The sequence below is a fragment of the Lathamus discolor genome, chromosome 19 (genome assembly GCF_037157495.1).
Source record: "Lathamus discolor isolate bLatDis1 chromosome 19, bLatDis1.hap1, whole genome shotgun sequence".
In the NCBI taxonomy this organism is placed as follows: domain Eukaryota; kingdom Metazoa; phylum Chordata; class Aves; order Psittaciformes; family Psittacidae; genus Lathamus; species Lathamus discolor.
In genome coordinates this window covers 2,126,104-2,139,642 of record NC_088902.1, presented here as the reverse complement: position 1 = coordinate 2,139,642, position 13,539 = coordinate 2,126,104, and the positions used below count along the sequence as shown (strand labels likewise).

The 13,539-nt window shown below is 60.8% G+C and overlaps 1 protein-coding gene across 13 annotated transcripts in view; it reads right to left on the bottom strand.

Annotated features, from left to right (window-relative positions):
* The window catches only part of PLEKHA6 (pleckstrin homology domain containing A6), a 40,379-nt gene that overhangs the window by 1,759 nt on the left and 25,081 nt on the right, over positions 1 to 13,539 (bottom strand). For 9 of the 13 annotated variants that reach the window (XM_065698081.1, XM_065698079.1, XM_065698070.1 and 6 more), the window contains 19 exons: positions 12,974 to 13,453; positions 11,925 to 12,435; positions 11,114 to 11,200; positions 10,365 to 10,418; positions 8,555 to 8,635; positions 7,129 to 7,197; positions 6,883 to 6,963; positions 6,070 to 6,219; positions 5,776 to 5,871; positions 5,370 to 5,481; positions 5,117 to 5,256; positions 4,417 to 4,566; positions 3,384 to 3,501; positions 3,175 to 3,284; positions 2,551 to 2,733; positions 2,261 to 2,425; positions 1,557 to 1,690; positions 1,281 to 1,423; positions 143 to 266 (listed from right to left, as the gene is read on the bottom strand). In XM_065698081.1, the coding sequence (XP_065554153.1) occupies positions 151 to 266; positions 1,281 to 1,423; positions 1,557 to 1,690; positions 2,261 to 2,425; positions 2,551 to 2,733; positions 3,175 to 3,284; positions 3,384 to 3,501; positions 4,417 to 4,566; positions 5,117 to 5,256; positions 5,370 to 5,481; positions 5,776 to 5,871; positions 6,070 to 6,219; positions 6,883 to 6,963; positions 7,129 to 7,197; positions 8,555 to 8,635; positions 10,365 to 10,418; positions 11,114 to 11,200; positions 11,925 to 12,435; positions 12,974 to 13,453 (2,980 nt within the window). In that variant the 3' untranslated portion in view covers positions 143 to 150. The remainder of the gene's footprint in view (positions 1 to 142; positions 267 to 1,280; positions 1,424 to 1,556; positions 1,691 to 2,260; positions 2,426 to 2,550; positions 2,734 to 3,174; positions 3,285 to 3,383; positions 3,502 to 4,416; positions 4,567 to 5,116; positions 5,257 to 5,369; positions 5,482 to 5,775; positions 5,872 to 6,069; positions 6,220 to 6,882; positions 6,964 to 7,128; positions 7,198 to 8,554; positions 8,636 to 10,364; positions 10,419 to 11,113; positions 11,201 to 11,924; positions 12,436 to 12,973; positions 13,454 to 13,539) is intronic. The other 4 variants (XM_065698073.1, XM_065698071.1, XM_065698077.1 and 1 more) reach the window with 4 other exon arrangements.

Here is a 13,539-nt window from a genome sequence, read left to right as displayed (position 1 = left end):
ATGGGGCTGACGTGGCTTGGGAGACGTTAGCTGGAGCAAGCAGCGATGGATGGACACCGGGAGCAGAAGAGGCACCCCCTGACCTTCCCCCGCCCAGGGATGGAGAGAGGATGGGATGAAATAGGAGAGAATTGGTGCTTACTTCGTGGCTCAGACACGCATAAAATGGCTGTTGTCGGCGCCGCGGGATGTTTCGGACGAGAGGGGGTTGGTCGGTGGAGTCGGGGAGGCTGGGGAGGTGGGAGGGCTGGGGGTAGCGCATTGAGCTGGAAACGAGAAACGGGAGAAGGGGCTGAAGAGCACGAGGTGCCGGTGGCAGCCAGGGGAAGGAGGCGACCAGGGAGAGGCTGGTGGGGGGGGGGAATGGAGAGGAAGGCAGGGGGGAAGCAAGCGGGGATGGGGGACACAGCCAGAGCAGCCCCCGGCCGCAGCGCGCACACGTGAGCTCCCTGCAGGGCTCCTCATGGACAAGGCACGGGGCGCACCACCCTGGACTGGATATGGCATCATGGCACTGGATTGGGTATGGCATCACCGCACTGGATTGGATATGGTGTCACCACATTGGATTGGGTATGGTGTCACCGCACTGGATTGGGTATGGTGTCACCACGCTGGATTGGGTATGGTGTCACCGCACTGGATTGGGTATGGTGTCACCGCACTGGATTGGGTATGGTGTCATCACCCTGGACTGGATATGGTGTCACCACCCTGGACTGGATATGGTGTCACCACACTGGATTGGGTATGGTGGCCACCACATTGGATTGGATATGGCATCACCACACTGGGTTGGACATGGTGTCACCACACTGGGTTGGACATGGTGGCCCCCACATTGGATTGGACATGGTGGCCACCACATTGGATTGGACATGGTGGCCACCACATTGGATTGGACATGGCATCACCACACTGGATTAGATATGGTGCCACCACATTGGATTGGATATGGTGGCCACCACACGCTGCATGGCCAGGAGCTCCATCCTGCAACCTTGCCAGGGTTGAAACCTGGTGCTGAAACCTGTGCCCAGCCAAAGTGGCTGCTCCATCCTCCTGTGCTCAGCACTGCTGCAGGGAAGGCACTGCCAGCACCCCCAGGCTGGTCCTCCCCCTGCTCCAGGATGGATGCAGCCTGGTCTCCTGCCCATATTGCCCCTTTCTCCCGCTGCCTTGTGCGGCCCATACCCCAGTCCTGCATCCACGACACTGCCCATGGTCTGCCCTGCCATGGGGCTGGCAGCTCCAGCCCCCATCCCCTGCCTGGTCCTTACCCGAGAGCATGCGGCCCCGGCGCGAGGCCTCGGCAGCCAGAGCACAGGAGATCTCGATCCTCTTCTCCTGCTCCTGCAGCTGGGTCTCGGGGTCCTGGGGAGCATCCAGCTCCCCCTCGCCCAGGGGGATGACGTTCTGCAGGCTGCACACAGCACCGGCATCAGCACCCATGTATGCACCCAATGGGACAGACCTCATGGGGATGGTGAGGGAAGGGGGTGCAGGTGGGTGGTGGGTGCCCCAGGGTGATGTGGGCACGGGCACAGCAACCTCACCTGGATTTGGCAATGAGGGTCTTGATCCTTTCCACCTTCTTCTGCTTCTCCTTCATCTCCTCGGGGCTGAGGGGCATATCCGGCTCCAGCTCCACGTACCGCTCGGGGATGAGCACTTTGTCCGGTGTGGAGAGCTGGGGGCAGTGGCAGGGATGAGCTGGGTGCTGGACACTGGGGACCTGTGTCCACACTGACCCCAGCTCCCAGCACCCAACAGGCAAGGGCAGCCCCTGGCCAGGCACCAGCAGAGTCTCCAGGACCCTGACCAACACGGGATGGATTGACACTACAGGGCTGATCTATGGGAGGCATTAAACAGTATTCCAGTGCCTGAAGGGGCTGCAGGAAACCTGGAGAGGGGCTTTGGGCAAGGGCCTGTAGGGACAGAACAAGGGGGAATGGCTTTAACCTGCCCGAGGGGAGACTGAGCTGAGCTCTTAGGCAGAAGCTCTTCCCTGTGAGGGTGCTGAGGCGCTGGCACAGGGTGCCCAGGGAAGCTGTGGCTGCCCCATCCCTGGCAGTGCTCAAGGGCAGGTTGGACACAGGGGCTTGGAGCAAGCTGCTCCAGTGGAAGGGGTCCCTGCCCGTGGCAGGGGTTGAAGCTGGAGAAGCTTTAAGCTCCCTTCCAACCCAAACCATTCCAAACCCTGCAGCAAGGGATGCCCATGCCCAGGCTGCAGCTCCCCAGGACAGCCCCTCCTCACCTCCTTGTTGATGTCCACATCGTAGTGCTGTGGCTCCAGCTCCATCTTGCGCAGGCGGGCGATCTCCTCCTGGGGGGTCTCATAGACCTTGCTGGGGTCATCGGAGCGCAGCGCTGCCTCCAGGTCGGAGATGTCCACTTCATGGATGCTGCGGTGCCGGCGCACCTGCGAGGGACCCCAGCCCCACTGAGCACCCCGGGATGCCACCATCACCCCGTCCCCATCCCCAGGGTCCACTCTGCTCCATGACGGACCGCTGCAGAGCAAAGGTGGTCGGTGCAGGGACTCACCACTTTATATGAAGCGGGTGCCTTCGTGCTGGGGGGCTCAGGCTGCTGGGTGCCAGGGAGCTGCAGGCTGCGCCGCTTCTCCTTCATGGAGCCGCTCTGGTGCCGCTTCATGCGGTCGATCTGCTCCTCCACGCTCATCTTCACCTTCGTCTCGGTGGCGAACACAGCGCTCTTGGGTCTCTCCTGTCGGGGAGCCCAGCCCCATGGTCACGCATCCCCATCCACGACCCCCCCTGCAACCGGCTGCTGCGCCCAGAAGAGGGGAAGGTGCTGAAATAGAGTGTGAGGGTCTCCAGGAGGTGGATGGGGAGATGTGGAGCCATGGAATCAACCAGGCTGGAAAAGCCCTTTAAGCTCATCCAGTCCAACCACTGCCCAGCACTGCTGAGGCCACCACTGACCCATGGCACTGAGGCTTCATCTCCACGCTGTGTGAACGCTTGCAGGGCCGGTGCCTGCAGCCCTGCCCTGGGCAGCCTGTTCCAATGCCTGAGCACCCTCTGCGGCAGGAATTGTTCCTCGGCCCAATCTAAACCATAGTAACAGGCTCCATGACTGCAATAGAGCCCCCCTTTGCTGTCCCACCCCCACCACCCAGCCCCAGCCCCTGGGCACGAGCCCTACCTTGGAGCCGAGCCCGTTGGCCATGCCACCACTGCTCCTCCGTGGCACTCCAGCCGCTGGCACCACCTCCTCCTCTGCTGGAGACTTGGTCCTGGGGGGCACGATGCCCACTGCAGAGCAAACACCAGGCTGAACCCCCCCGGGACCACGGGCAGGGGCCCAGCAGGACACGGGGTGGGAGTGGGGATGCGCCATTCCCAATGCCGTACCCTTGTTGAGAGCTGCCTGCTTCTCCGCCTCCTGCTCCTGCCGGAGCCCCTCGGCCTGGGGACCGGGGGGTGCTGGTCGCTGAGCATCCTTCTTGCTCTGCTCGAAGCTTGGCTTGGGCTGCAGGAGGGAAACGGGTGCCCTGTGAGCCCCTGTCCTGCCTGGGGACAGAGCCGCTGCTCTCCACAGCGGTGGGGTGACATGCAGCCCCGAGGAGTGGATGGACACACAGACATGAGCACGATCCATGGCCTCAGGAGGGGATGCGGTCTCACAGGGGCAGGATTTGGCACCATACAGCAGAAGAGAGCGAGCAAAAGGCCAGTTTTGGGGTCCTTCCCTACTTGCATCCCATGGGAAGGTCCTGCCCAGAGCCCAGGCATCAACACCAATGTGATGGAGGGGTCCAGCACCAGGCCAAGGAGCACAGTGTGCCCCCCTCAACCACCCCATGCTCTGCGTGGGCATGATGCATCCCCTTGCACCCCACAGATCAGCGTGCAGCCAGGACCGGGATACCCCACGGCTGCTGGAGGTGCTCCTTGCACCCATAGTTGGGTCCAGAATCATTTCCAACACTGTACAGCCACTGCTTTGTGGTGCCAGTCCCTGTGTGCATGCATCCTGATGTTAGGAATTCCTAGATCGATGTTTGTCCTGGGTGGGCAGGAGTTGGGGGGGGGGGTCACCCCCATTGGCAGAGCTTGATGGGGAGCCACGGAAGGACAGTGAAAGAGGTGAGGAAAGCAGAGGGGATGATGCCAGGGGCTACCCAAGAGGAGCCAATCCCTGTCCTGAGCAAGCACAGTGAGTGCAGGGGACCTGGCAGGGGCAGGAGGGCCATTGCCCATCGCTCCCCTTGGAGAGGGCAGGTACCAGCCACATGCTGCAATCCCCATGCCAACTGTCACCTCCTCACTGTCCCTTTCCCGCTGCCAGGGCAGGAGGGGGACATCCCCATCGCCTGCCTCATCCCAGCCCCGATGTCTCGGGGAGGAAGAGGATGCGGCCGCTGCTCTGGAGAGGTTTCGGTACCTGTCCCCTCTTGGCCTCGCCGCCTTGCTGCCAGGACGGGGAGGTGGGGTAGGGCCAGAGCCGGCTCTCGCTGGGGAGCGGAGGGATGCTCGGAGGAGACTCCAGGGGCACGTAGGACTTGGGGAGGGGAGGTCGAGGCGGGCCTGGTTCCTGGGGTGGAGCGGAGCGTGAGGCGTGAGAGCAGAGAAGAGAGAGCCGGGGAGGAAGAGAGAGTTAAAGATCCAGACAACACACAGCAAAGCAATGAGCTGAGGAGGGAGAGCAGCTCCGGCGGCTCCGTGCTCCCTGTCCCCATGCAGGGAGGTCCGTGCTTCCCATCTCCTGCTCCTGAGCACGGGGCTGGCAGCCCCCACATGTTCCAAATTCCCCAAATTCCACCTTAAACGCCACATGGAGGAAGGTGAGAAGGTGCCAAACCCCGAGCAAGGGCAGTGAAAGGGGACTGTGATGGCAGCAGGAGCTGGTCCTGAAGCCAAAGGCTGCAAAGCCCAGCCGCAGCCCCTGCAAGGAGCACGGGTCCAGATGTCACTGGGGGGACACCACAGCCCATGCATGTGGCCAAAACGGTGTCCCCAGGCAGAGCCATAAGGAAACACAGACACAGTCTCTGCCTGGAGCCTGAGCATCCCTCGGGAGCAAGGGCTCAGGACCCAAGGGCTCAGGACCCGAGGGCTCCCTCGGGCCACCCGCTCTCACTCACCTCACCAGGTCCTGGCTTCGTGGGCGATCCCTGGGAGCCGGAGACGAGGGAGAAGGGGCTGAGGGGGCTGGTGAGACTGGCGGAGCTCAGGGGGCTGGCGGGGCTGTTGGAGCTGTACGTTCCTGAGGGGCCCACGGCCACTGCGGAGGAGAATACAGGCATCCCATCAGGGCCTCCATGTAGCCAAGCGGATGCTGCCGTCTGCATCACGGCACGAGGGGTTTGGGCTGTGCAAGGGCTGGAGCCTGCTCACCTCTGTGCTTGGCCGTGTCCGTGCCGCGGGATGGGTTGTTCTTCCTCAGCCCCTCCATCACATCCTGGATCCGCCAGATCTCCTTCTGGATCTGCCGGTTCAGCATCTCATTCTGCAGGGGTGAAAAGGCAGTGGGCAGAGAGGGTCCTGATGCTGTCAGACCCCCAGCCCCAGGCCATGGGACCCATGGGTGCAGGCACAGCCATAGTTCTGCTCCCCAGCAGCATGGGGAGCACTAACCCCAGCCCCTCGATGGCACCCAGAGGTTCCTCAGCCCCCCTGGCCAAAGCAGGGCCCCAAGGGCTGAGCATGGAGCAGCCGCTTGCACATTGCCTCCTTATGGGGAGCAGAGAGTGGAAGGAAGCAGGGGGCTTCCATGGGGATGGTGTGGGGACCACTCGCTCACCTGGATGTCCAGGTTGAGCTGCTCCCAGAGGTCATCGTGCAGGGTGGACACCTCGCTCTCCAGGCTCTCGTACTCAGCAGTGCTGTTTGCCAGGGCCTGGAAGGGGGAAGATGGGTTGGTGGGAGGGGTTTTGGCTGGATTATCCCATGGCTGGCAGCAGCCCTGAGAGTGGGAGCACTGGGGAAAGCAGGAGGATGCTGCACCCAATGGAACCCCTCAAGCAGGGAAGGAGGAGAAAAGGGATGGTAGCGGGTAGGGGACATCCAGAGATGGAGCAGAGGAGGAGCCTGTTACCGTGCTGGCCTGAGACAGCTCCACACGGATATTGATGAGCTGGTTCTGGAGTGATTCCTTCTTGTGCAGCAGCTTCTCCGGGTAGGCAGGTTGGCTCCCGAACATCTCCAGCTCCTGGTGCGTCCCCATCAGGGCACTCTCCAGGCTCTCCTTCAGGGAATAGACAGGAGATGCAGCAATCAGAGCCTGGCTGGTGCAGGAGCTACGGGTCCTGTCCTCAACAGGGCATTAACACACAGGGAGTCCAGGACTGTGGCATGGCTGGGGCATTGGACCCAGGCTGATCAAGCCCAGCTCTCAGCCTGGCTCCATAGGAGAGACCTTAGAGCAGCTCCAGTGCCTAAAGGGGCTGCAGGAAACCTGGAGAGGGGCTTTGGGCAAGGGCCTATAGGGACAGAACAAGGGGGAATGGCTTGAACCTGCCCGAGGGGAGACTGAGCTGAGCTCTTAGGCAGAAGCTCTTCCCTGTGAGGGTGCTGAGGCGCTGGCACAGGGTGCCCAGAGAAGCTGTGGCTGCCCCATCCCTGGCAGTGCTCAAGGCCAGGTTGGACACAGGGGCTTGGAGCAAGCTGCTCCAGTGGAAGGGGTCCCTGCCCGTGGCCGGGGTTGGAGCTGGAGGAGCTTTAAGCTCCCTTCAACCCAAACCAGGCTGGGGTTCTGTGACCTCCCCCAGCTCAGAAACATCCCAGCTGATCTGTCCCCAGGTGACCAGGACACGTTGCTTCCTCACCATGAAGGTGCCAGCAGGGCACATCCATCACCGTGCAGCCAGGTCCATACCCAGGTGGCCCCTTGAGCTTGCCCATCACGTACCTTCTCCGCTCGGAGCTGCTGCACCAGCCTCTCCTGCTCCCGCAGCACCTTGTTCTGCTCACAGAGCTTCCCCAGCAGCTTCTGCCAGGAGGGATAGAGAAAGGAAGGAGAGGATGAGAGCCCGGTTGTTGGATGCATCCATGGGAATGGATGTGCTCAGCCAGGATGCATCTCTATGGGGAGAGCAGACAGGGGCAAAAGCACGGAGTGAAGAAGGGGCTGCAGAAGATGGATGTTTGCTCTTACATCGGTGTCTTGCTCGCTGATCTTGTAGGTGTGCACTGTCTCCCTGTAGGCCTCTGGGAAGGGGGTCACCTGCAAGAAGAGAGTGGGGTGAGGCAGCTCCCAGCCCTGCTTCCCCATCCCTGTGGGCAGGGAGAGAATAGGGAGCCAAGCCACTGGAGGCATCCGTCGGGAGGCAGCGGGTGCTGTAGGCGGTGCAGGATGCCGGTGCTGGAGCCAGCCGGGATGCTCGGATGAAGACACAACCTCCCTCCCACTTCCCAACCCTTCAGCTGAGTGAGCAATGGGAATTAGCCAGAGACAACCTACCCATGGGATGCCAAGAGTCGAGCTAGAGATGCCTCATGACCCATTAACTGCCTGTGTGTACACGTCACCATTCCAGAGGCAGGGAAACAAAGGCAGAGAGGTGAAGCTGTAATCCCACCTCGCAGGGTGCAAACACCAATAAAGCAGCAGCTGCACCAGGGCCTGTTTACCATCCAGCTTCCCTGTGAGTCATTTGCCTTTCCTGGAAATCTAAATTACTAATGGGACCTCAACAATGAAATGCCTCCAAGATCTCGAGATGAAAGGCATTAAGGTAGAAGAAGGGGGTTATTATTGCTAGAAAGCAAGACACTGCTTTAGAGCCAAGCTACAGGATGATGAAAATAGACCTGAACCTGGGAAATGCCGAGTGGGGCTGGAGGCAGAGCCTGGTGGATTGGGATCTGCTGCCTCCAGGCAGGGAGCTGGGCCAGCCAGAGCATCTGAGCATCTCCAGCTTCACCCTCCAGCGCATCCCTGTGCACAGCAGATGGAAACAGGCAATTTCCCCACGCTGAAAACCCCAGCAGTCACCCATCTAGGAGATGCCCTGGGCAGCACAGTGGGGCTGCCCCCATGGGGCTGGCAGCATCACGAGCTGCAGATTGCAGCAACCCAGAAACACGTTCCCAAGTGCTCCCAACCTTGGAGCTGTGGCCCAACATCAGCAGGAAGATCCCTGCAGCCCTCACCGGGCTGGGGAATACAATGAGCCAGAGCCTCAGCAAGTAAAAGGTTGTTTCCTCTTCCTGCTACAGGAGTTACACAGCTTTGGTTTAAGAGCTTTGGATTCCTGTCTTTAAGTCATCCCACCTCTTCCTGCCCTATCCACACGCGACAACAAACTGAGGGCGAGCGCAGCACCCAAGTCCAAACGAGGATGAGAGCTCAGGACTGCTGCATCCCCACCTTGTGCCCTTAGCACAAGGATTTACCAGCTTTTAATGGCTCATGGATGGATTAGCAAAGCCTGTGATGGACCAGCAGGTACCCCAAGAGCGTGATGTACCGCAGCCGCATGGATGCTGGAGCCTGCATGAGTGGGAATGGCAGGAGGTGACCTCGGGGATGGAGCGTGGCCGTGTGGCTGCCATGCACGGCCCGGCGGCCGGAGGCTTACTTGCATGTAGAGCTGAGCCCTAGGGGAGGAGGTCTCCACCATCCTGTTCACCATACTGATGAGGGTTTCGCTCTCGCTCATCTGCGGCAGACAGGGAAGGAAAGAGCAGAGGTCAGCAGAGATGCGCCTGGTGCTGTCGGAGCAGCGAGGTGGCTCAGTTTGGGAGCCCTCAGGGCAAGATGCCACCTCCAAGAGATGCCCCAGAGCCTCAGCCACATGATGGTGGCTGCCCCGGGGTTGCTGCTGCTCCGTTCTGGGCACTGCAGAACAGCCTGGGCTTGGTTGCACGCCCTGAAAGCGTTGTTGAAGGGAAAACACAGATAAAGCCACGCCAGCCCCGAGCTGGGCAGCAGCAATCTGCACACACAGACACAAGCTTGCACAGAGACACCAGACCTGCAGTGCAGCGTGGTCCCAACACACAGACAAACAGACAGGCCCTGCTCCTGCACTGACAAACAGCTCCGTGACCTGTGCTCAGGGCTGTGAGGATCCCACTTGAAGCACAGGTGAGCTGCGGCCGCAGCATCCCTCGGTGCTGCACAATGGAGCTGCATCACTGCCTTTGCCTGCAGTGATTGAAGCCCCTCGCACCCCAGGACCCCTTGAGGTCCTGGTGATGGGTGTTTAAGCTCAGGGACCAAAACCTCGACTGGTCAGCAAGGTGGCTGCTGCTGAGCAGCATCCCCATGACTTGACAAGCAAGGAGAGAGAAACCAAAGCAGCGAGCTGTTTGAAAAGAGCTGCTTGACAGCGTCACTCCAAATCAGTGTCCCCAGAGGTCAGCAGGAGAGGAGGAGGAGGAGGAGATGCAAAGCCTGTATCAGGAGTGGTTTAAAGAGCCTTGGAGAGCCAGCCTTGCTGCTGTGACACAACCAGAGCGCTTTCATTGCGGCGAGTGCTCCTGCCTGTCCCTGGCTCTGCTCCACGGCAGACACAGATCCCAGCGATTACCACACCGATGGGGATTTGCAGACTAATGGGATTGTCTCTGGAGCGGCTCCCTTAGTGACAGCCTGGCTTTTGCAGGCAGCACTGCTGATGGCTCCTATCCGCAGCTTTAGACTTCATCCGGTGCCTGCAGCTCCCACCCCAGCAGTCCCCAGCTGGATTCGCTCCCATCCCTGCTTCCTGGGATGAAGTCAGTTCACAGCTTTCATCCAAACACCCCCTGGCATGCACAAACCAGAGAGCTGCTGCTCTGGTGTCGGTCCCAGCGAGTGTCTCACACCCACCCTGCATCAAACCTCTCACCTTTGAGGAGGAATCACAGAACCATGGAATAGTTTGGGTTGGAAGGGACCTTAAAGCTCATCCAGTCCCAGCCCCCTGCCATGGGCAGGGACCCCTTCCACTGGAGCAGCTTGCTCCAAGCCCCTGTGTCCAACCTGGCCTTGGGGAACAAGGCCAGCATGGCCCCAGAGCACAGCATCCAGCACCGTGCACTGGTGTCCTGCACCACCGCAAGCCCTGCATGGTGCAGGGGAGGGGCTTCAGAGGCAGCTGCCTCTCCCTGTACTCCCCAGATCCATGTCGGAACCTGCCACCGCTCCCCCCAAACCCCTCCTGGCCTCCAGCACCCCACACAGGAGACACCATCAAGGGGGTTTTCCACCAAGCCATGAGCAAACCCTACAGACGGGAGGGATGGAAGAAGCAAACCAAAGACAACTTGTGCTGCTTTAATGCCAAGAAGGGTGAGGATGGATGTTAGGGGAAGAGATGCTGCGCTGGGAGGGAGGGGGATGCCGCTGGGGACAGGGCACACGGGGACGTAAGCAGCGTGAGGCTCGCAGCCAGCTCTGCCTACCTGCTGGTCCAAATACTCTAGGTTTCTTTGCAACTGAAGGTCTAAAAGTTCATCCTACCAGGAGCCAGCAGGCATGCGGCAAGAAACAACACACAAAACATATAAAAGAAGAAGCAAAGCGGTTAGGTGAAGGCTACGGAGATGCGGAGATCTCTTGGCCAGGGAAGAGAGAAGTGTCCCTGTGGATGGGCCCTGCAGGAGACCCGCTCTCCTCCCGCACGGCCCTTTCCCTGTGTCTCTGGCTCGTGAGGATGGATGGCAGCATGGGTGGCTCATGGTAACTCGTGCTTCTCCCTCCTCCAACAATCTGTCCTGCCCCATGGCTTTGGGACTGTGCTCTGTGCGGGGGGGACATCCTGGTCTCACCCCACCAGCTCCAATGGGAAAACACAACGCAAAGCAGCAGCTGTATCCGGAATTGAGGAATGAAGAGGGGGAAAGGTGCAGGGTGAGCGCCAGCATCAGCCAGGGACCATCCTGGCCCAGCAGCCCAGGGGATATAGGGATGCCCCATGGCCTGGGGGATGCAGGGTAGGAACCGGGGCCTTTCCGTAAGGATTTCCTTTGGGTATGGCTGGGAGGGAGCAGAGACAACAGCAGAAGGACCTGTGGTCCCCACCTGCCCACAACCTGGAGCAGAGCGGTTCCTCCTCAGCCACCTGAGCCAGGACCCCCCCAAGCCAGCCCCACATCCCCAAGGGACCCTGAGCCCCCCGGTCCCAGCCGCTCAGCCCCAGCACCGTACGTACCATCTTGTCGTGGATGGTGGGTGATGCTGGGTAGTGGTATGGGTACATTCCCGCTGGGACGGGCCGTCTGTCCCCCAGATAGTCATACTGAAGAGAGAGGAGACCCCCCCCCAAACCAGAGATGTGAGAGAGGTGTGTGAGGGGCCACAAAGCAAATCAAAGGCAGATCCCAGCCCTGCAGCAGGATCAGGCCTGGCTTTGGGGCACAGAGCAGTGAGACAGGGACACCAGAGCTCCCTCCTTGGGAGCACGTCACTCGTGGTGGCCTTGGGCATCCCAGCAGGCTCACAGGGGCAGCCAGGAGGGAGCAACCACAGCCTGGATGCAGGATGCCAAGGGGACACCTAAAGCCATGCTTCAAGCCATGGACTTATCTCTGCCCATGGCAGAGGTGTTGGAACCAAATGATCGTAAGGTCCTTCCCAAACCATTCCATGATTCTATGACTTAGTGGCATTTTGAGGAAGGCAGTGCATAGAATCATGGAATGGTTTGGGTCGGAAAGGACCTTAACATCATCCAGTTCCAACCCCCTGCTATGGGCAGGGACACCTTGCTCTGAGCCATGTCACCCAAGACTCCATCCAACCTGGCCTTGAACATCGCCAGGGATGGAGCATTCCCAGCTTCCTTGGGCAACCCATTCCAGTGCCTCACCACCCTAACAGTAAAGAGCTTCTTCCTTATATCCAACCTGAACTTCCCGTTTCCTCTGTTCTGCATGCAGAGAGGACAAGCAGTACTGCAGCATCCCTGCCCTCACATCGCCAGCCAGGGTCCCCATGCATCCCGAGCACCGACGGGCATTTACCTTTGGAGAACTGATGGATCTCCTCATCATGAAGGTGGTGGGGTCAGCGTAAATCTCCTCTCCTCGGGGTGGCAGCCGCTCAAAGCGGGCACTGGGTGAGCGCACCGGGGAGTAAACCCGTGCCCGGGCGTAGGAGCCCTGGCTGGGCGAGCGGGGCACGGAGTGGGACCGGGGCTGCAGGGACATGCGCCGCAGCGAGCCCGAGGCTGCATCCACCTCATCCAGGTAGGTCGGCTGCCTCCCAGGCCCGGGCAGCCAGAGCGGGACATCCTGGCGGCCGAAGCCGGGATGCTCCTTCCAGTCGCGGAGCTGGTAGGTGCCCCCGTTGCGGAAGGAATGGCGCTTGTCCTCCAGTGCCCAGGGCGGGCTCACCCGCTCATAGGCTGGCATGGAGCAGATGCTGTCAGGGCGCACTCCAGGGGGATAATACTGGTAGTCCTCAGGGTACTGGGGTGAGTAGGGGGAATAGTAGTCGGGTACCCGGCGAGACATGGGGTAAAACCTGGTGGGGCTGGAGGAGGGAAGAGAGAGGTGAGAGACAGGCTGGTGTCAGGCTCCTCGCTCTGAAGGTGGGGGTCCCAGTGGGCAAGGAGAGCCTTAGAGCAGGCAGCTGTGATGCCAGCACTTGTAGAGCTGGCTGGCTGGCATCCCTCCTCACAGGAACCCTTTGGTAGCATCCCTCCTATCATACCTCTTCCCATGGACCCTGTGGCAGCATCCCTTCTCCAAGGGACCCTATGGTAGCATCCCTTCTCCAAGGGACCCTATGGTAGCATCCCTTCTCCAAGGGACCCCATGGTGGCCTCCACTCCTGGCATCCCTCCACAGAGACTCTGTGGCATCCCTGTTCCCAGGGACCCCACGATGACAACCCCTCCAAAATCTACTTTACTTGTCTTTTTGGGGTGTCCCCCCCAGTTCAAACCTGTCCATGGGGCCAGCCCAGAAAGGAGATTTTCTGACCCAAGGAGGGCTCAGAAAACAGATGGGAAATGGAAACCCATCCTCAGAGCATCCCCGGGGACAAAAGGACCAGGATCTGCCCTCACCTCCTCAGCTCCTCGGGGGGCACAGCCCCACGGCGCGAGTTCACCCATTGCTGCAGCTGCGTCATGGAGCTCTTGCGCTGCGCCAGCTTCTCATGGTTGGTGCGGGGGGCGATGCTGCGGCGCGGGGCCGCGCTGTCCCCATCGCCGGGGGGGAAGGCGGTGCTGCCGGGGCGGCTGGGGGACGGGTACAACCAGCCATTGGGCTGCGGCGGCCGCTCCGCCGGCACCCGCGGCCCTTCGGGGTAAGGGCTGCCCGGCTCCGAGGGCATCTCCGGCCCCGCGATGCCGTTGGCTTTGGCCAAAGGCTCCTTCTTGCTCTCCATCCTTTCCGGCTTCCTCTCCATCTTCTCCGAGCCACGGCCATCGCCTTCGCCCCGGGTCTTGGTGTCGGGGTCGGCTTTGGGGTGCTCGCGGTGGGAGGTGTTGTGGTGGTGGTGGTGTTTACTGGGGGGGATGTTCTCAGAGTCTGGCTTCTCGTGCCTGGGGGTGCCAAGGCAGGAGAGAGCGTTACCTCCCCTTTGCCATGCCACACAGTGGCATCCTGTCCCCACCCCAGCTCCATTCTA